The sequence below is a fragment of the Lithobates pipiens genome, unplaced genomic scaffold, assembly GCF_037356315.1.
Source record: "Lithobates pipiens isolate NorthernLeopardFrog02 unplaced genomic scaffold, aLitPip1_a1.2 Scaffold_8, whole genome shotgun sequence".
NCBI lineage: Eukaryota > Metazoa > Chordata > Amphibia > Anura > Ranidae > Lithobates > Lithobates pipiens.
In genome coordinates this window covers 673,997,902-674,021,112 of record NW_027507903.1, presented here as the reverse complement: position 1 = coordinate 674,021,112, position 23,211 = coordinate 673,997,902, and the positions used below count along the sequence as shown (strand labels likewise).

The 23,211-nt window shown below is 44.4% G+C and overlaps 1 protein-coding gene across 1 annotated transcript in view; it reads right to left on the bottom strand.

Moving 5' to 3' along the window:
• Positions 1 to 22,248, bottom strand: part of LOC143962518 (NACHT, LRR and PYD domains-containing protein 3-like) — a 306,735-nt gene extending 284,487 nt beyond the window's left edge. Inside the window, exons 1-5 of the mRNA XM_077471793.1 lie at positions 22,122 to 22,248; positions 18,172 to 18,239; positions 17,664 to 17,966; positions 12,547 to 12,585; positions 9,548 to 11,255 (exon numbers count right to left, since the gene is read on the bottom strand). Of these exons, the coding sequence (XP_077327919.1) occupies positions 9,548 to 11,255; positions 12,547 to 12,585; positions 17,664 to 17,966; positions 18,172 to 18,208 (2,087 nt within the window). The 5' untranslated portion in view covers positions 18,209 to 18,239; positions 22,122 to 22,248. The remainder of the gene's footprint in view (positions 1 to 9,547; positions 11,256 to 12,546; positions 12,586 to 17,663; positions 17,967 to 18,171; positions 18,240 to 22,121) is intronic.
• Positions 22,249 to 23,211: the final 963 nt, after the last annotated feature.

Here is a 23,211-nt window from a genome sequence, read left to right as displayed (position 1 = left end):
TGTGAAATGGTAGGGGTACTTTTGTACCCCCTTACCATTTCAAACAGGGGGGGGGCCGGGATCTGGGGGTCCCCTTGTTAAAGGGGGCTTCCAGATTCTGATAAGCCCCCCGCCCGCAGACCCTCACAACCAACGGCCAGGGTTGTGAGGATGAGGCCCTTGTCCTTATCAACATGGGGACAAGGTGCTTTGAGGGGTCACAGACCCCCAAAGCATCCTCCCAATGTTGAGGGTATGTGGCCTGGTACGGTTCAGGAGGGAGGGGGGGCCGCTCTCTCGTCCCCCCCTCTTTTCCTGCGGCCTGCCAGGTTGCGTGCTCGGATAAAGGGTCTGGTATGGATATTTAGGGGGACCCCCACGTCAATTTTTTTTTAAATTTGATGCGGGGTTCCCCTTAATATCCATATCAGACCTGAAGGGTCTGGTATGGATATTTGGGGGGACCCCCACGTCAATTTTTTTTTAAATTTGACACGGGGTTCCCCTTAATATCCATGTCAGACCTGAAGGGCCTTTTGATTGAATTTAGGGGAACCCCCACGCTTTTTTTTTTTTTTTTTTTTTTTAAATCAATGAATGAATGAATTGTCGGCTAATACAGAGAACACTCATTGAGTGTTCTCTGTATTACGGAGACCCGACAATTTAGCCGCAAGTGATTTTAAAAGACTTTTTTTCCTGCACAAATGACACTTTGTGCAGCGACAGTTCTAAGCACCAGAAACATGCGCCCCTTCACAGGCATACTATAGATACCCCCCAGCTACGAAATTTAAAGGAATATTACACTTTTATTGTTTCACTTTAATCATTATTAAAATCACTGCTCCTGAAAAAACGGCCGTTTTTAAAACTTTTTTTTGCATTGATCCATGTCCCCTGGGGCAGGACCCAGGTCCCCAAACACTTTTTAGGACAGTAACCTGCATATTACCCTTTAAAATGAGCACTTTAGATTTCTCCCATAGACTTGTATAGGGCTTTTCGAATTTGCTGCGAACAGCCCAAATTGTTCACTGTTCGCTGAACAGGCGAACAGGCAATGTTCGAGTAGAACATGAGTTCGACTCGAACTCGAAGCTCATCCCTATTTATGACTATGTAACCCGCAGCTACATACATACACTTTTATCGCACGTGCAGCCGCTGACACCTTAGGCCGCATACACACGCGGGGACTGTTCGCTCAACTTTGTCCGCTGAACAGTGTTTCAGCGGACAGTCCGCTCGTGTGTGGGCTTCAGCGGACAGTTTCAGCAGACAGTTTGACGAACAAAGTTTTTCGGAAATCCCGAAAAACTGTCCGCTGAAACTTGGTTTGAGCGGACAGTCCGCTCGTGTGTAGGCTTGTTCGTCAAACAAAGTTCCGCGCATGCTCAGAAAGAATTTATACGCCGAAGGTTGCATTGCAGTGTATAGAACGTTGTTTTCTAGTCCCGTCGTACGTGCCGTTCACGTCATCGCGCACGGTTTCAGCGGACTGTTCGTTCGTCGTGTGTGGCCATGTCCGTCCATGCTAATTTTGAGCGGACTGTCCGCTGAAACTGTTTGACGAACAAAGTTGAGCGAACAGTCCCCGCGTGTGTACGCGGCCTTAGGGAGAGAGAACTGAATTACTACTAGTTCTTCTGATTTAAGTTGAAAATTAAGTCTTCTTAGACTTAGGGCCGGTTCACACAGCGAGGCGAGGCGAGGCGACACGGCTCGCCTCGCCTCGCTCCCGCAAGTCGCCCCCATTCAGTACTATGGAACCGTTCTGAGAGGAGCGACTCGAGTCGCTCCGACTCAGAAAAAAGGTTCCTGTACTACTTCGGGGCGACTTTGGGGGCGACTTGCATTGACTTCTATGCAGAAGTCCTCTGCAAGTCGCCGCTGAGCTCCCCGCAGGTCGCGGCGAGGTAAGTCGGAGACGCCTCGCCGCGCCTCGCTGTGTGAACCGGCCCTTAGTCTTAGTCATTTTATTTTTATATCATTTTATTTCTTTTCTTAATTTATTTTGTTGTTATGGTTCAATGTGCACTGACTGCAGTCTACACTGCAGGATATGCTGTAGTAACTTAAAATTTTGTATTTTATTTTATTTGATTTTTATCTTCTGCTTTATTAAAGTACTGTTATTTTACATTACTGGACTATTCTTTTATTCATAAAATTAATGATTCAGTTGAATATGAATACTATAATGAATAATACTATAAGGCAATTTTATATAAATCATTTTTTTTTAATATAAAAAAAGCCATTTTCAGTTTTGGTGCCGTTTCGGTATCGGTTTCGGACTAGTGTATTTTTAATTTTCGGTATCGATTTCAGCACCAAAAAACCCATTCGTGCATCCCTAAATGTAACCCCCAACATTTCCCTTTCCACATGGTTGCTTTCCCTCCGGCTGTACAGTCTCATACTGGACCTGATGAGGACTTCTCATCGGTGGCTATGAGTGGTCTTTGAAGTCACACTCCAGACAAAACTTAAAGGAGGCCCCTGATATGTATATGGGGTCTCCGGCCTTCCTACACAGGGGTCTCCATTCAGCTTCTGGGAAATCCTGGAACACCACTTTGGTTCCAGATATAAAATGCAGTCCAGACATTTCCATCTCCGCCCACTTCTGCAGACAATTGGCCCCCTCCAATGTTGGGATGATGATGTCACACCCCTGACATTATTTCCCTCCCCCACATCTCTGAACACGAAGCTTTCCCTCCAAATGTTCTGTGTGATAAATGGTATAACTGGGGTCAGGGAAAGGGTTAATGCGGTGTAAATGATGTGATTGTTACCAGAAGTTGTGTAGAAGGTGATATGTGGGAACCACCATTTAGCTCTGGTTCACACAGCACAACATGAAAGTCGCAGCCACTTCCAGCTTGACTTTGGTCTACAACTTCCCGGCGACCAGGTGCGACTTCAAAGCGACTTTACTGAGAAGCATTCCTATGTGACTTTGATGGATCCGTGTTTATAGCATGTTTTGTCACATGACAAAACATGTGTCTGATAACCGTGATTGGGGCGTCATTAACAATCAGGCTGCATTTACATCTGCATGATTCTGAATGCACATCAACCGCACAGAAATTGTGCGCTTTGCCGCACGTTTCAGAAATGCGCTGCGACCGTGTGTCACGCTTGTACTACGAAAATGGTAAGGAGAGCGCGATGCAGGTTTCCAAAAACGTGTGGCAAAGCATGTGTTTTCCTGCAGGTTGTCAGCCATTCAGAAATGTGCAGACCATAGACATGCACACGGGGTGTGCTGGGTGTGCCTGGGCACACCCTAATGTGTGACCAGAGATCTTCTGTAAGATGCTGCAAGAGACTGTATAGGGTGCTGCCTGTGAGACGGTTTCCCATTGAGCAGTCAGGGAGGCATGTAGGAGCCGCTTAGTGCTTTAAACTGTAATCTAATGTCACTGCTTGCAGATAGGAGCTGTCAAAACTCGGGGCTGATGTTGGGGGTGGGTGGGACCAAACAGCTAGCCTATCAAACACGCTGATGTCGAGGGCTGGGTGGGCCACTCCGTGTATGTGACTCCACCCCCTTTCTATCTCTTACATGCCTAGCTGACTGCTCAATGGGAAACTTCCCCTCTCCTAGATCAGTGCCAATTGGTGCCGCCAATCAATTCCCATCATTGCCAACCAATGCCAACTATCAGTGCCACCTGTCAGTGCCCACCAGTGCCACCTGTCAGTGCCCACCAGTGTCACCTGTCAGTGCCCATCAGTGTCACATGTCAGTGCCAATCAGTGCTAATCATTGCGCACCAGTGCCACATGTCAGTGCCCACCAGTGCCACCTATTAGAGACAATCTGTGCCACCTGTCAGTGCCAATCAGTGCTGCTAGTCAGTGCCAACAAATGCCACCTGTCAGTGCCAATCAATGCCCAACAGTGCTGCCTATCAGTAATCAGATTTGCCTATCAGTGCCAACCAATGCCATAAATCAGAGCCCATCAGTGATGCCCATCAGTGGCCACATGTGCTGCTAAGCAGTGAAGCCTATTAGTGCCAACCAATGCCACCTATCAGTGCTTCCAATCATTGCAACATATCAGTGCCCATCAGTGTTGCCTATCAGTGCCCATCAGTGTTGCCTATCAGTGCCATCTATCAGTGAATAATCAGTGCCCATCAGTGCTGCCTATTCATGCCCATCAGTGCCACCTATCAGTAATGAACATCAGTGCCAATCAGTGCTGTCCCTTAGTGCCACCTATCAGTGCCATTGTGCATTGCTGCCTATAAGTGCTGCCATCAGTTTTACCTATCAGTGCTTCCAATAAGTGCCCATCAGTGCACTGAGTGCAAGGATGGGCAGTTGGACTGAGCAGCCAGGCACATTGTCTATGGGGGAGGGTCGGCCTGGTGGGGCACAACTGAAATCTGTCTGTTTATTAATGCCACATGCCGATCTTTAGTAGAATAAGTAATAATCACCACACTACTATTTACAATAAACTACTGGAGGTCAATTAAAAAAGTGTCAGTAAAAGATCTCCCACTAATCTCTGTTATGTGTTCTCACACCACAAATAAAAGTGCAGCGCTAACTTACTAATCAATAACTGATCAATAATGGTGACATCCTCTAATGTATGGAAATCTCAATAAACGTCAATATTACCACAATACCGGCGCTATGTAACGTCACATATAATACACGTCACACTGAAAAAAGACATAAAAATGATGGTGGAAACCCTCCTATAGATATTTACCATACAGATTACCTACCAGTGTGATAATTCCAGTGATATGTGACGTCACATGTAATACACATCAATATGAGAAGAAGACATCTTTTTTATATTATCAGGGATGGTGGAAACCCTTCTACAGATAATTGCCATACAAATTAACTTCAAGTACAACAACTTTAGTTGGGAGGTTCCCACCATTATAGCACTTTGGAATTTTTATTGTTTAGATTGTTACACTTTTATATCTTTTAGTTACTATTTTAACCCTTTCATAACTAAGCCTATTTTTGACATTTTCTGTTTACAAGTTAAAATCCATATTTTTTGCTCGAAAATTACTTGGAACCCCCAATTATATATATATATATATATATATATATATACAGTGGTGTGAAAAAGTGTTTGCCCCCTTCCTCATTTCCTGTTCCTTTGCCTGTTTGTCACACTTAAGTGTTTCGGAACATCAAACCAATTTAAACAATAGTCAAGGACAACACAAGTAAACACAAAATGCAATTTGTAAATGAAGGTGTTTATTATTAAAGGTGAAAAAAAATCCAAACCATCATGGCCCTGTGTGAAAAAGTGATTGCCCCCTAAACCTAATAACTGGCTGGGCCACCCTTAGCAGCAACAACTGCAACAAAGCGTTTGCGATAACGTGCAATGAGGCTTTTACAGCTTCCTGGAGGAATTTTGGCCCACTCATCTTTGCAGAATTGTCCTAATTCAGTTACATTAGAGGGTTTTCGAGCATGAACAGCCTTTTTAAGGTCATACCACAACATCTCAATAGGATTCAGGTCAGGACTTTGGCTAGGCCACTCCAAAGTCTTCATTTTGTTTTTCTTCAGCCATTCGGTGGTGGACTTGCTGGTGTGTTTAGGATCATTGTCCTGCTGCAGAACCCAAGTTCGTTTCAGCTTGAGTACACGAACAGATGGTCGGACATTCTCCTTCAGGATCTCTTGGTAGACAGCAGAATTCATAGTTCCTTTTATCACGGCAAGTCTTCCAGGTCCTGAAGCAGCAAAACAGCCCCAGACCATCACACTACCACCACCATATTTTACTGTTGGTATAATGTTCTTTTTATTAAATGCAGTGTTCCTTCTACGCCAGATATACTTGGACACACACCTTCCAAAGAGTTCCACTTTTGTCTCATCGGTCCACAGAATGTTGTCCCAAAAGTCTTGGGGATCATCAAGATGTGTTGTGGAGAAATTGAGACGAGCTTTGATGTTCTTTTTGCTCAGCAGTGGTTTTCTCCTTGGAACTCTGCCATGCAGGCCAATTTTGCCCAGTCTTTTCCTGATGGTGGAGGCATGAACGCTGACCTTAACTGAGGCAAGTGAGGCCTGCAGTTCCTTGGACGTTGTTGTGGGGTCTTTTGTGACCTCTTGGATGAGTCGTCGCTGGGCTCTTGGGGTAATTTTGAGCGGCCGGCCACTCCTGGGAAGGTTCACCACTGTTCCATGTCTTCGCCATTTGTGGATAATGGCTCTCACTGTGGTTCGCTGGATTCCCAAAGCTTTGGAAATGGCTTTATAACCCTTTCCAGACTGATAGATCTCAATTACTTTCTTACTCAATTGTTCCTGAATTTCTTTGGGTCTCGGCATAATGTGTAGCTTTTAAGGATCTTCTGGTGGACCTTACTGTGTCAAGCAGCTCCTATTTAAGTGATGCCTTGATTGTGAACAGGTGTGGCAATAATCAGGCCTGGGTGTGGCTAGAGAAATTGAACTCAGGTGTGGACAACCACAGTTATAGTATGTTTTAACAAGGGGGGCAATCACTTTTTCACACAGGGCCATGATGGTTTGGATTTTTTTTCACCTTTAATAATAAACACCTTCATTTACAAATTGCATTTTGGTTTACTTGTGTTGTCCTTGACTATTGTTTAAATTGGTTTGATGTTCCGAAATACTTAAGTGTGACAAACATGCAAAGGAACAGGAAATGAGGAAGGGGGCAAACACTTTTTCACACCACTGTATATATATATATATATATATATATATATATAATTTTTTTTTTTTTAGCAGAGACTCTAGAGAATAAAATGGCGATTGTTGCAGAACTTTATGTCACACGGTATTTGCGCAGCGGTTTTTTAAAACACAACTTTTTGGGAAAGGGGACATTTTCATGAATTTAAAAAAAATGAAACAGTAAATTTAGCCAAATCAGCCTAATTCGATACCAAACATGTCACACTTTTATAATTGCACACACTCGTGGAATGACGACAAACTATGGTACCTAAAAATCTCAATAGGCGAGGCTTTCATTTTTTTTTTTCCAGTTACCAGGTTACAAAGGAGGTCTAGGGCTAAAATTATTACACTCGCTCTACGGATCACGACGATACCTCACATGTGTGAACACCGTTTACATATGCGGGCGCGACTTCCGTATGCGTTTTCTTTGCTGCGCAAGCTCGCGGGGACAGGAGTGCTTTAATTTTTTTTATTATTTATTTTAAAATTAATAAAAATTGTTTTAAATAAAAAATTGATCACTTATTGCTGTCACAAGGAATGTAAACATCCCTTGTGACAGTAATAAGTGGTGACAGGTACTCTTTATGGAGGGAATCGGGAGTCTAAAAGACCTTCAATCCGTCCTTTGCACTTCAAAGTATGCAGATCGCCATTTTCAGCGATTCTGAAGACTGTATTTTTTTAATTCCGGCGCCATTGGCAGCCGAATATACGCGAAGTGACGTTATTGATGTCGCTTCCGTGTTTACAATTAGGTAACTGCAATGAAGCCGCTTAATGCTTCATTCCAGTCCCTCCCTAGCCGCCGGAGGCATCGGATGTTTGATCGGGGGTCCCGATTGAACGGGAGTCCTGGTAAGAGCGGCGGGAGGGGGGACGTCCCCTCCCGCTCCCCCAGCATAACAGCCGAGTGGCTTTTAGCCGCATCAGTTGTTATGGCTGGAAAGCTGATCGCCGGCTCTAAAAATCAGTATCGGGATGAAGCCTGCAGGTGCGGGCATCATCCCGGTATAACCCCCAGAAGCCGAGTACGCACATCCGTGTACGCTCGGTGGCAAGGGGATAATGTGAACTTTTGCGCTTGAAGTTCTCAAACATGTCTTTATGGACCTTGCTTTGTCCTCTGGTGCTCAGTCATGTATGAACAGGAAGGGGCCCCAAACTGTTCCCACAATGTTAGGAGCATGAGATGGTCCAAAATATCTTGGTATCCTGATGTCTTAAGAGTTCTCTTCATTGGAACTAAGGGGCCAAACCCAACCCCTGAAAAGCAACCCCCCACCATAATCCCCCCTCCCCCTACACCATAATCCCCCCTCCACCAAAATGATTTGGACCAGTGCACAAAGCAAGGTCCATAAAGACATGGATGAGCGAGTTTGGGGTGGAGGAACTTGACTGGCCTGCTCATTAAAGTAGAGCCATCTCATCCAACATCAGTGCCTGACCTCACAAATGCTCTTCTGGAAGAATACTTCTGGTAATACAGTGTGTATGTATGTGTGTGTGTGTGTGTGTAATTAATAAATATATATATACATATGTACACACACACACACACACACACGTTCATTTGAGCTTTGGGGTGCACGCCTATGGTGCAGATGCCAACAAATGGTATCGTAAGTGCAATGTGTGTTGTGGCACATTTTCAAAATGCACAGCAAAGCATGCTTTTTCTTGCAGGTTGGCGTGCGTTTAAAAACATGAAGATGCAGATGAATGGTAACACAAGTGTGATGCACATTGCCACACAAAACACGCAGCAAAGCATGCATTTTCTTGCGGGTTGCCGTCAGTTGTAAATACGTTTCCATTCATTCACATCTCCACCTTTCCAACTGCACAGCAACCTGCAAGAAAATCCATGCTTTGCTGTGCGTTTCATAAATGTGCGTCACACTTGTGTTATTATTCATTTGCACATTTTGGAATGCATGGCAGACCGCAAGAATACATGCGCTTTGCTGAATGTTTCAAAAACGCACAGCAAGGAGCATTGTTTTTGTGTTACCATTCATTTACATCTACCCATGTGTGGCGTGCGTTGCTGTGCATTTTATAGACATATAACAAAGCACACATCTTCTGTGTGGGTCGCCTCGTATTCAGAAACACACAGATATGAATGCCGGCTGATTGTTAATGACGCCCCAATCACAGTTATCAGTCGCATGTTTTGCTGCCAAGATGCATGACGCTCCATGACTGAGAAGATTCTTGAGCTACTTTGGGGTGTTTGTTGCATGTCGGGCAGAACATTCCAGTGAATGGGCTCCCTATACACAATGTGTGATTACACATGGAAAATACACAAATAATGGGAGTGGGAGTGTGCGTTTCCGCTACGCTCAGGTGTGACTGGGATGTGATTGGAGGAAGATTTTAGGCAGCAAGGATGACCAGGGAGGAGAGGTGAGGGGTAAAGAAGCCTCAGAAGTCGCAGCAAAGTCTTAAAGATTCAGACAAATGTGTGACTTTCTGGGGATTTTACATTGAAGTCTATGGGAGTCGTGCAGCACAAGAATCACACAAAAGTAGTGCAGGAAGTATTTACTTTTGTGGCAGTGACTCAAATCACAGCAATTAAGATAACACCCAATAAAATCTTTGTGTTTTCACCTGACCTGCGACTTTACATGTCATCAGAATGTCGCTGGAAAATTGCTGTAGTGTGAAGCAGGGCTTAGGGCTGAGGAAAGTGTGAGTTCCCAGGACTTCTAACAAGTGTGGTAGATGGAGAACATGTCTGATAATCACCGTTATACTGTATGCAGGTTCCTGCCCATTCTCTGGATTCAGTTAGGATTTCCTCACACTCACTTACTTGACCTGACTCCTGTGTAGCAATGGAGATAGAAGTTTCTGGCACTCTGGACCCACAGTGAGAGAACCAAAATGTAAAGACTGAAAACGTTTTCCCTTCAAATTCTTCAAGCAATAGTTCAGCTGCTTGGAATAATTCCTGTCCATCCACAAGTGATCAGTATCTGAGCTGTACAGCTCCAAACCTGTACAATCAGACATGAATCTCCTAATGAAGTCCTCATCCTGAATCTCATACAGACAGAAGATGGTCTGAGTACAGAAAGTCTGATGACTGCCCTTCATGGCCCATTCCATGATTGCAGGTTTGGCTCGGAGTGAGATGGAGATTCCTGTGATCTCTGAGAATGTCTTCACCGGATTTTCATTTAAGAGACCAAATAGGAATTGTACAGATAATGCTAAATGTGGGTAATGTGAACTGAGGCCACGGAGTGATTCCCCTTTACAGATCTCCGGGAGGAAAGTACCTTCCATAGACCCAGACCCATCATCCAATACATAATAGAGAGCAGCAAGGAACTCCTGTACACTCAGGTGGATGAAGCTGTAGCAGGTCTGGTGACGGATGTCCCAACGAAAGATGTTCTCATTCAGAAATACAGACTCCACCTCATCCAGAGAAAGTCCATGTCTTTCTAGATCTTTCTTCTCAAATAAGATTTGTTGCTTCCAAACTCCCTGATTGGCCAGAGCACACAGCTTCTTCAGACAGGTTTGTTTCCGGTGTACAGACTGCTCCTTCTTGCTGTGATGGGTTAGTAAAACCTCCAGGTAGAGAAGGTAAATTGAAGTCGTTGTACGACACTGAATTACATCCAAATCTTTTCTTATTTCTTGTGTCATTACAGTGCAGACAATCCAGCATGTGATGGGGACGGCACACATGGTGTACACAACGACATTGTCTTTTATTATACTGAGAACCTTGTCTGCATCTTCTTTATTTCCATAGAATTTATGGACAAATTCCTCTTGATCTTCCCTTGTAAATCCCTGGATTTCCACATTGCGATAATCATCAATGAATGTGTTAAGTTTCTCCATGGCCAGTGACCTTGTGGTGATGATCAGAGAAGATTCTGGGAGAACCTGTCCCCTGAGCAAGCTTTGGAGAATTATTTCTTTGTGGGTTTCCATAGAAATGTCAGGACAACCCTCAGATTTCTCCTTCAGAGTCCACCTCAGTTCATCAAACCCATCAACTATGGTGAGAAGTTTTCTCTGACTTCCAGGATCATTCAGAACATACACCAGGTCATCTGAACTCAGTCTGCAGGTTCTGGATAAAAGTCCCACAAGACTTATGTTTTCAGGGATGGTGTTGATTTCTCTACAGCTCAGATAAAACACAAAATTAAACTTGTCTTTGTAGAGATTCCCAGAGGCCCAGTCCAGCATGATCTTCTTGGAGGTCATTGTTTTTCCAATCCCAGCAGGTCCTTCTAACACCACAATCTTAGGGATGAAACCTTCTTTATCAGGGTCAAAGAGGGCCTGGATTGTGGTTGGGGATCTTTTCTCCATGATCTGTAGATGTCTTGTGCCTAAACTCCTTATTTCTTCTTCTTTTCCCTCTTTATTCTGGGGTCCGTTTATCATCAATAAATTGGTGAATCTTTCCTGTAGATGAACAGCCTCCCCCATACAGGAATTATATTCTTTAATCCTCTGGAATTTCTCTTTCTCTTTGTGTTCTTTACTGATGTCTTTATGGGAGAAAAGAGAATATTTTATTCCTCATACACACATGAAATAGTATTTATAAGACAAAGTTGGGAATATTGTATTCTAACCATAAACCCGAAGAATGGAACCCTAAAAGAAGATATCCCATGAAATACAGGAGGACTATGGAAGCATCCAAACTATGGACTCACCATTCAGACCAGAGGCATAAATAGAACCTACAGGGCTCCGATGCAAGAAACCATGAAGGGCACCCCCTAACTGCTGGGGCCCTTTCCATCAGTCTCAGGCCCTTTCCTCTGGTCCCAGGTCCCCTCCGTATAAGGTTGGGTCTCTTTTCTCTGAGGCAGGAAAGAGTTGCCACCTTTAAAAGGGATGAGGTGGCAACTCTAAGGCAGGGGCCCTTTCTGCTTGTTCCTGTCGTGGGGCCCTTTATAAGCCATGATTTAGAATGCTGTGACTTATTATGTGACTTTCAACACAAAGCCACATGACAAGTCAAAACACATTCATTTCAGTGGGTGCTGTCCTAATAAATGTGGCTACAGTCACAGTAACAAAGAAAAAGACAATACTTTTCTATGGCGTTGGTGTGATTTGAGTGGCATAGACTGCAATGTCAAATCACAAAATTGCAAACAAGTCACAGGGAAATTGCAAGCAAGTCGCACAACTTTGGGATCAAAACAGTGTGAACTGAGCAACAGATGAAAAACAAGCTCTGGACTGCCGCACTCTTCAGGAGACAACTTTCTTTTATTGAAAAATCACATCACAGCTCAAACACACCAAACAAGGAAAAATTGCTGACATTTCGCACTATCTCTGAGCCAGGCCTTCTCATCCAACATCAGTGCCTAGCATGCTATGCTATGAATAAGCACTACAGCTAGTGCGAAACGTCAGCAATTTTTCCTTGTTCGGTGTGTTTGAGCTGTGATGTGATTTTCCAATAAAAGAAAGTGGTCTCCTGAAGAGTGCGGCAGTCCAGAGCTTGTTTTTCGTCTGTTGCTAGTGGTAATAGCCAGCACCTGTGGCTTCCCATCTGAAGAGACAGTTTACCGCCTGCATGTGTGCTCCTGGAGCCGTGAGATCCCTTCTCCTTCATATTACAAAGTGTGAACTGAGCCTATGTTCTGCAGTGGGCCCCCTTCCTGCCATCTTGGGCCCCCTACAGTGGCAGAACTCCAGGTCCCGGTCTTAAGTGCAACCTTTGCGACCCTGACAGTTCCACCACTGATCTGGACTACAATAAAAACCCAAATGTTCATCCAGAAGAGATTTCATATGAAATGTGGATGTCCTACTAACCTGATAATCTGTTGTCATGTGTCGTCTTCTTCAGTTTGGCTGGAAATAAGATTAGGCAAGTGATTAGTCCTGACAAACCTCTGAAATGTATAAAATAATAACTAAGAGGGTTATTAGTGTAGCAGATCCTCCCAGACACCATCATCCCACCAACCCTCTGTAGATTGGAGTCTCTCCTCCTCCAGGTGATGGGGAGAGTCTTTGTCTGCCTGGTAACATCTCAGCACATTGCAGTGACATGTGACCATGGTGGGGGGACCAGGAAAGCCCCCAATTCTCTATGCAGGGATTACAGACACACACCTAGAATCTGGAGCCTTGACTCCTCTTTCTGATGACGGTTCAGGTGGATGCATGGGGCACAAGGCTCAGAACCCCGAGCAACAATCATGAGGGTCTCCTAGGAATACAGCTATAAATATGGAGGTTCTGTATAATAGACAAGTGGCTGTGATTGTATTGCTCTGCTCGGCATGCTGAGTGAAGTCATTGTTTTATGGTGACTCACTGCCGGTGTCTTGTCGAAAAATGTCCCCCATCGGATAGTGTCTGCATGCGCATGTAATACTACATTCTGTCACACGCTCCCGATGCTCGTACAACTTTGCAAGGGGCGGTGTGCCTACAGAATGCACACAGCTGGGGTGGTAATAAGGGCGGGTACTTCAATGTTACAATATATCTTAACCCCACCCCCTTGAGCATCGGGAGTGTGTGACAGAATGTAATATTAATTGCACAGTTGCCATGTATACCTCATGATCAGTTGTTCTTTGGAGGCTTTTGGTGTCTCCTTTGTCCTCCGTACTGCGCATGCGCAGTACAGGGCAGACAATATCTGACGGGGGGACCTTTCTAGCCAGAACACCGGCATCCTAGAGAAGTGTTACTCTGCTTCCCTTTTACATTGTTCCTGAACTCTGTAGCCTTTTCCTTCATCCACAATTTTGTACCCAAATGTATTTTATTCTGTAAACTCCCTCTCCGGTGCCCTCCGCCGCTTACCGGAGCTGTTGTAGCGGTGGAGGCGATCACGTCCACTCCCATGTGTGGTATGGAGCTGAGTGAGGGGAAGATGGCCCCCACGCATCTCCATAACATTGCAGGGCGGAAGGGACATCAAAACATCACTTCTTCCCATAGCTCTTAAAAAGAATGTTTTTATTTATTTTTTTGCATTTTTGTGTAAATATGAGATCTGAGGTATTTTTGATTCCATATTTCATATTTAACCACTTCAGCCCCGGAGGATTTTACTCCCTTCCTTACCAGAGCACTTTTTGCGATTTGGCACTGCGTCACTTTAACTGACAATTGTGCGATCATGAGACATTTCACCCAAAACAAAATTGATGTCCTTTTTTTCCACAAATAGAGCTTTATTTTGGTGGTATTTGATCACCTCTATGGTTTTTATTTTTTGCGCTATAAACAAAAAAAGAGCGACAAATTTGAAAAAAAAACACAATATTTTTTACTTTTTGCTATAATAAATATCCAATTTTTATTTTTTAAATAATTTTTTCCTCAGTTTAGGCCAATACGTACTCTTCTACATATTTTTGGTAAAAAAAAAAAAAATAGCGATTATTGATTGGTTTGCACAAAAGTTATAGCATCTACAAAATAAGGGATAGATTTATTGTTTTTTTTTTTGTTTTTTGGTTTTTTTTTTACTAGTAATGGCGGCGATCTGTGATTTTTTTTTTTTTTTTTTTTTTTTTTGTGACTGCGACATTATAGTGGACACTTTTGACACATTTTTGGGACCATTCACATTTACACAATGATCGTGCTATAAAATTGCACTGATTACTGTGTAAATGTGACTGGCAGGGAATGGGTTAACACCAGGGGGCGCTGCAGGGGTTAATATGTTCCCTATGGGAGTGATTCTAACTGTGGGGGAGGGGACTCATAAGGGGAGGAGACCGATCGGTGTTCCTCTGTACTGGGAACACACCATCGGTCTCCTTTCCTCTGACAGGATGTGGATCTGTGTGTTTACATACACAGATCCATGGTCCTGCTGTGTTACCGGTCAATCGCGGGTGCCCAGTGGACATCGCGGCCACCGGGCACACGCACCGGGTCCCAAACGATGCTGATGGTGTGCGCGCGCCCCATAGGCGGCCAGGAATCAGAGGACGTCATATGACGCCCACCCAGGATGGGAGATCCCATCTGTGGGCGTCATATGACTATACGCCGGGGCTGAAGTGATTAAGAAGTCCTGTCATGCTTTTTTCTATTACAAAAGGATTTTAAAATTTCTTGTAATAGGAATAAAAGTGACACCATTTTTAAAAAAAAAGAATAGTGTAAAAATAAAAATAAATAAAAGGTAAAATAAATAAGAAAAATAAAATGTAAACGCGCCCTGTCCCGCTGAGCTTGCGCGCAGAAGCAAATGATTACGTGAGCAGCGCCTGCATATGAAAACGGTGTTCAAACTACACATGCGAGGTATCGCCGCAATCGGTAGAGCGAGTGAAATAATTCTAGTCCTCTGTACCTCAAAATTTGCAACCTGTGGAATTTTTTAAACATCACCTATGGAGATTTTTAAGGGTAAAAGTTTGTCTCCATTCCACAAGCAGGCACATCTTTAAAGCGTGACATGTTGGGTATCAATTTACTCAGTGTAACATTATCTTTCACAATATAAAAAAATTGGGCTAACTTTACTGATGCCTTAAAAATTGTATTTTTTCCAAAAAAAGTGTGCTTGTAAGACCACTGCACAAATGCGATGTGACAGAAAGTATTGCAACAACTGCTATTTTATTCTCTAGGGTGTGTGTGTATGTATATATATATATATATATATATATGTATATATATGTATATATATATATATATATATATATATATATATATATATATATATATATATATATATATATATAATGTTTGGGGGTTCTAAGTAATTTTCTAGAAAAAAAAGCCTGTTTTTAACTTGTAAACACCAAATCTCAGAAAGAGGCTCGGTCCTTAAGTGGTTAAAAAGAAACCTACTGAAAATACACTAATAAGACAATAAGACAAAAACAATTCCAGAGCTCAACTCACCAACTAGTCTGCTGACCAACCAAATTTACCTGTCTAAGTCTGTTAGCAGGAGTTTGGTTAGCACACATTTGCAAACACGTGTGAAAGCTGCAAGGCCTCATCACGGCACCCTGTGTTTAGGGTTGCCACCTGTCCAGGATTCACCCGGACAGTTCGGGTTTGGAATCATGTGTCCGGGTTTCAGACTGTCTGCAACCCGGACACATTATTTAGACTGGCCTATGGCTTTCCAGCAGGTTTTCTGGCTGCAGTTGTCTAAGCTGAGAGTGTCTTTTACTCTCTTTCACACTCCCCAAAGCCAACATTAACAACTCCCCCCCCAAACACATACAGACGGGAGAGGAGAGAGGGCTCGATCTGCACCTCTCCCCCCCCCCCACCCCTCTTTGTCTGCCCACACTCCAATCCCTGGCACTGTGCCTCAGAAAAGGGAAATTTGGGCCAGAAATTTGAAGTCCAGCAGCCTCAGATCCAACTGGATGAGAGGTGTTGACTGTCAAGAGGTGAGTGAGCTCACCATCCATCTCACCATCCATCTATTTGTGATTGAAGTCTCCCCCCTTCACTCTCTTGCCTCTGAGTAAGTACACTAAGGCAAATCAGGGTTCTCAGAGCACCCCTTATATCAGAGTTCCCCTTTACACCAGAGGCCACAGCCTTTCCCCTTACATCAGAGTCCTCTCCGTACATCAGAGTTCTCAGTGTTCCCCCTTAGATCAGGGTTCCCAGCGCATCCCTTATGTCAGAGTCCCCAGAGTTCTCCCTTACATCAGAGTCTTACAGTGAAAGGGAACTCTGCAAATTCAGATGTAAAGAGGAACTCTGTGGACTCTGATGTAACAGGGAACTCTTGTTATTAACTTTATATGATTAGAAATGTTATTTAGTAGCAAAATACTGTATATGTATAGTTTATACTATAAAAAAAAATTGCTGTGCACCGCTAAAGTGTTCGGGTTTGACTTGAAGAAAAGGTGGCAACCCTACCTGTGTTGCTTGCAGTCCTAACACTACAAATGTATAAGATTCCCCACAGTGGAAGCACATGCATGGAATGGATAGATGTGGGACAGGTGAGCCTGGAGACCGTCCAAGCCCCCTTAAAGGAACAGGAGCACACTGGACACCCAGCAAGGGCACAATGGCAGTGAAGGTTCCCAGTGTGTCCCCGGACCATATATACAAACCGTAGCAAAAAACTGGCCACTGCCCACACCTATAACTGGCTTTCACAGTGAGGAGCACATGGAGGGCATATACATATAAGACAAAGACAGTTCCATATCTCAGCTCACCAACCACTCAAAATACACTAACCCTGACCCCAACACAACCTCTGATCCTAAAGCTAAATCTGGCACTGCCCCGGATCAAACCTTGGTCTAGCTATTTTTTTCTTTATTAGAAAGAACACAATGTATTATATAATGTACCCTGTATGTATACAATGTATTATATAATGTACCCTGTATGTATACAATGTATGATATAATATATCCTGTATGTATACAATGTATTACATAATGTACCCTGTATGTATACAATATATTATATAATGTACCCTGTATGTATACAATGTATTATATAATGGATCCTGTATGTATACAATGTATTATATATTGGATTCTGTATGTATACAATGTATCTTTCTCTCCATTTAGAAAATAAAGTAAACACAGGGGTGAGCTGCACAGTAACTCATTACTATGACTGGCAATCAGAGGTTATCACAGCGATCATGTGACAGGGAACTGAGAGTCCCGGGTTTCGATCATTAGTACGATCCCCGGGGCTCTCGGAGAGATCCTTGTCTCTGTGCAACAGTCTCCCAGCACAAAGAGAGTTACACAGATATGTGGCCCCGCAGAATAAAGCCCCCTTTTTTCGTGGGGCCCCATAAGTGCGTACTGTCAGTGGGAAGGGGTTTGTCCAGTTGGAAGCTCCTGATTGGTCACTGGCTTTTCCTGGATGACATTCCTAGTTCTTCCTCTCACAGATATTGATCAGGAATTTGTAGGAAATGGTCATTATAGATGGGAACTCACCATGTTGTGCTCTCCTCTCCTGGAGGTCATTTGCGGGTCCCATCAGATCGATCAGTGTAAAGACATGACTGGTAACATCCAGAGCCCCTTCTTCTCCATATGTGTCTATCAGTATATCCTTGGTGGTGATCCAGTCTGCATTTTCTAGTTTTCCTCGGGGGATGGGACGTTCATCTCCATAGGAGAAATCTGACAATTTGTTCCTAAATCTCTTGAAGTCACTTCCTTTCAGATCCTCCAGAGAATATATGAGAAGATCCCCGGGGGTTTGTTTCCTCTTTCTCAGGACACCAGGAGCCGACCCTGCAGAGAGGACAATCGGCAACCATAAACATTCATCCTGATTGGAGGATTTCTGACACATGACAGCAGATAAGTCTGTACTGGCAGCCAGCAATGCTATAAAGAGCATATAGAAGGGAAAGGAAATTAACCCCCAATATGTCTATATGTACATTATCCTATGGAGGAAAACGTTGGAAAGAATTGCCAGGATCAGCAGTCATACCTTGTGAGGAGGAGGATGAGGAGGAAGAGGTCGCCATGACATCAGGAGATGATCCGAGATGACATCACCTGGAAGGAGAACAAACAATAATAAACTCATTTCTAGTGCAATGAATGGAACCAATAAGGAGGATTTGTTCCTTCCTGTGGATAACAATTGGCTGACTGGTTGTCAAATCAGAATAGATTAGAATTGGATGGATTTGTGTAATTTAAAACCCATAACTATGAGGGTCAATCAGAACCTTCTACCCAGGAATCATCTGATTGGTATATCGGGGTCACAAAGGAATCCTACCCTGTTTAGGGCCACAATTTATACAGACTCATATTTCTAGGTGTCACCTCCACAAATCCCAGTTCCATTTATAGCCAAGACTGGTACTAATCAGCACCAAAATATCAGCCAGTAAGATGTCTATAGGGATGTCAGGTGATAAAAAGGAGAAGACCCCAAAATGGAAGCCGTGTGTGGTCAGCAGAGACCTCCATTCACTAATAGGATGCTTCCAAGAGGATTCTTCAGGAAGGTCGGTATTTATTCATCATAAAAACAGGTTAAAACACAAATAACACATTGCGTGGCTCTTTAGTGACCACTTTGGGGCGGGGCCATAAAATAACATCACAGGGTGGCCCCATCCACTTTGTGATGTCATCGACCCAGCATGACCCATTTGATGGGGCCCCAAACTTTTGACTAATATCCACAATCTGGAAGTCAAAAACAAAACCTCCCCAGATGTTACTGTGGTCACTTCCTTGATTAAACTCTGTACTGAACTCAGAGGGTTGATGGTCCAGCAGCATGATAAATAACTTCTGTCCCTAAATATCTGCCATCATGCCCAAAACAACAAATCAGGGAAACGCCTGGCTACTAGGCACAAGACACAAGGCAAAAGTGATATGTTACCACATCCGAGTATGCTGCAATATATCTCATAACGTTAAAAAAAGGTGCAATTCACAAAGAAACTCTCGTTATGAATTTGCATGCATTATATGTTGGAAAAAAGTGCATGACATCATGCGATAAGTTATGGCAAGCATCTCGCAAGTGTTGGGGTGAATGGTTCACCGTTCGATGAACACCCGAATTTGCAGGGTTTTCTCCAAGTGTTATCCCTGCCACACACCTTTCAATGCACTGAGCGCTGCACAATCTGTGGGCATAGCTTTGCTCAATCTGGGAGCAATGTAAACTGGTTGTTAAGGAGAGGGGACGAGAAGCCGGCCACGGCATCCTTAACAACCGATGAGCCATCTCGCTATGGGTTTCCCCGCTGACAGCTGAAAAAAACAGCCATCAATAGAAAAAAGTGATAAAAAAATTGCCTGAGGGTCCCCCAATCCATACATTATTATTATTATTATTATTATTATTATTATTCAGGATTTATATAGCGCCAGCAATTTACGCAGCGTTTTACAATATAAAAAGGAGACAATACAGTTACAATACAATAAAACACAAGAGGATTAAGAGGACCCTGCTCAGAAGAGCTTACAATCTAATAGGGTGGGGCAGGTGGTACAAAAGGTTATAACTGTCGGGAATGAGCTGATGGAAGTGGTAGGAGATTAGTTGGAGACATGATAGGCTTTCCTGAAGAGATGAGTTTTGAAGGTAGCAAAAGTAAGGGATAGCCGGACCAGTGGAGGTAGCGAGTTCCAGAGGATGGGGAAGGCTCTGGAGAAATCCTGGAAATGAGTATGGGAGGAGGAGACGAGAGAGCTTGAGAGTAGGAGGTCTTGAGAAGAGCGGAGAGGACAATTTTGGTGATGTTTGGAGACAAGATTGGTGATGTAGCTCGGGGCAGAGTTGTGAATGGCTTTGTATGTTGTGGTTAGTATTTTGAATTTAATTCGCTGGGTGGTTGGGAGCCAGTGTAGGGATTGGAGGAGAGGGGTTGGCAGACACTGAGCGGTTGGTAAGGTGGATAAGTCTGGCAGCAGCATTCATGATAGACTGAAGAGGAGATAGCCTATGGAGAGGCAGGCCAATGAGAAGGGAGTTGCAATAGTCAAGGCGAGATATAACAAGGGAGTGAATGAGGAGCTTGGTGGTTTAATTTGTTAAAAAGGGGCGAATTTTAGAGATGTTACGGAGGTGAAATCTACAAACTTTTGACAACCATTGGACTTGGGGCTGAAATGACAAGTCAGAGTCTAGGATTACACCTAGTACCCTGGCGTGAGGGGAGGGCCTGATGGTTGCATTGTTGATTTTGATGGAAAAGTCATGGAGGGGGGCATGTGCAGGGGGGAATATTAATAGCTCAGTTTTGGAGAGGTTTCGTTTAAGGAAGTGGTGTGATATCTATGCTTATATGTCAGTTAGCAGTTTAGTAATGCGAGAGGAGACTGAAGAAGTGAGGTGAGGAGTAGACAGATAGATTTGGGTGTCATCGGCGTATAAGTGGTATTGGAAGCCATGGGCGGTTATCAAGTGACCAAGGGAGGAGGTGTAAATAGAGAAGAGAAGGGGTCCAAGAACAGAGCTTTGGGGGACCCCCACAGAAAGAGACAATGGAGAGGAGGATACAGAGTCCCTTATCCAGGCATGCAGCCTGGCAGGTCAGGAAAGGGGTGGGATGAGCAAGCAGCCACCCTCCTGACCCATACCAGGCCCCAACATGGGGGGGGTGGGGGATTTGGGGCAGAGGGGGCTCTGCCCCCCACCCCAAAGCTCATTGTCCCCATGTTGATGGGGACAAGGGTCTCTTTCCCACAACCGTGGGCTGTGAATGTGGGGGTCCGCAGGTTGTGGGGGTCCCTCAATGTAAATCCATCGTCAATCATGCCGCCCTCTGGACCTGAAATATTAATAAAGAAAGCTCCACCTTCTAGGACGGTCGCCCGCTGAATGCCTCCTCTGCTCTTTGATAGTTCCTATATAGATATGGGCTGGGCCACCTGGAAACATTACCTGGTGGTCCTACCCCCTTGTGACGTCACTGGCCCAGCATGCACCAGCCCATGATGTCAGAAGGGGAGGTGCCACCAGGTGATGTAGCTGGGTGACCCCACCCCTTCCTTTATAAGAAACATCAAAGTGCAGAGCAGGCATTTGGTGGGAGGCCAGCCTAGGAGGCAGTGCATTTAGCTCTTTTTGATTTGATTGATTTTTTGGGTCAACAGGCGGTGTGATTGACAATGGATTTACATTGAGGGACACTTTTTTATCTTTTATTTTTTAATAAAGGAATTGTCAAAAACTTGTCTCTTGTGTTTGTTACTTTTTCACCCTTTTTCGGTGAATGGTAGGGGTATGATATGGGGCCCCTTGTTGAAGGGGGCTTCCAAATTTCATTAAGCCCCCATCCACAGACCCCCACAGTTGTGGGGAAGAGACCCTTGTCCCCATTGGGGAAGCTAGGTGTGGGGTGTCTAAGGAAGCCATGTGGGTTGTGGGGGTATCTAGGGAACCCATTTGGGTTGTGGGGGTATTTAGGGAACCCATGTGGGTTGTGGTGTATCTAGGGAAGCCAGGTGTGGGGTATCTAGTCAACCCATGTGGATTGTGGGGTATCTAGGGGACCCATGTGGGTTTCAGTGTATCTAGGGAACCCATGTGGGTTGTGGGGGTATCTAGGGAACCCATGTGGGTTGTGGGGGTATCTAGGGAACCCATGTGGGTTGTGGGGGTATCTAGGGAACCCATGTGGTTTGTGGGGGTATCTAGGGAACCCATGTGGGTAGTGGGGTGTCTAGGGAAGTCATGTGGGTTGTGGGGTGTCTAGGGAAGCCATGTGGGTTGTGGGGTATCTAGGGAAGTAGGGAACGGGGGTGAAGCTCAGATACTACACTTTCTCAGCAAGTTAAAGGTGGAGTTCTCCTTTACATAATAAATAGAAGTCTCTTCTGATGTATGTTATGCCCCACCCATCCCAATGTTCTTGTTTCTCACTAACTTTATCTATGGAAATGTTCCCGTCTCTCACTTACCTTCTCTATGGAAATGTTGGGGTCTGTAGATCTCTTCTTCACATCTCAGGAAATGTCTCTAAGCCCTTGTACACACGGTCGGAGATTCCGACGGAATGTGTCCGATCGGACCATTTTGTCGGATAATCCGACTGTGTGTGGTCTTCATCGGACTGTTTCCGTCGGAGTATCCGACAGACCAAGTTTTCCAACTTGTCGGTAAAATTTTCCTACAACATGATCCGATCGGACCTTGTCCGATCATGTGTAGAGAATTACGATCGGACAAAGTGCCACGCATGCTCAGATCAAATTCCTACACCAAAGCTATTGGCTACTAGCCTGAACGTAGTCCCGTCGTACTGAAATAACGTCATCACGTTCTGAACGATCGGATTTTCCGACAACTTTATCCGACCGTGTGTATGCAACAGTTTCGGACAAAATCCGACGGACAAAATCCGACGGATTTGGTTGTCGGAATGTCCCACCGTGTGTACAAGGGCTAAGACCTGACTTCCTTGAACATCGTATTTCATCTTCCACCATCACAGAACTTCTCATCATTTCTATATCACTTCTCTTTATTTCCACCCACTTTCCTACATCCTCATTTATGAGAGGGGGGTGGCTGCAGAGTGGAGCTCCACCGATTACAGGAAGCATGTGACCTCCACTCCGCTTTTTTTTTACAGATCTTTATTATGAATCTTTGCAGCTGGAGCGCCCCTGTGTATTTAATGTAATAAACAAGAAATAGACAATAGTAGAGGAAGTGGAGGTCACATGATGTGTGTGTAGAGTGGAGCTCCAGTGACTGCAGTCTGCAGCACATACTGATCCATTCTGTTGGGATTTGCAGAAATACAAGAAGAGATTTTTGGGAGGTTTTCTACTCTCTGTCCTTAACCACTTCAATACCCGGCCATAGTCATATGACGTCCACAGATGTGATCTCCCATCCTGGGTGGACGTCATATGATGGCCTCAGTATTTTGCTGCTCCTGCAGGCCCCCGGGGGCCTGCAGCATGGCGATTGTGGATGAGGTGTGTCCCTCGGACACAGCCCATCCCCGATCTGTGGGATTTTCATCCCCATCCACCCCCCCGA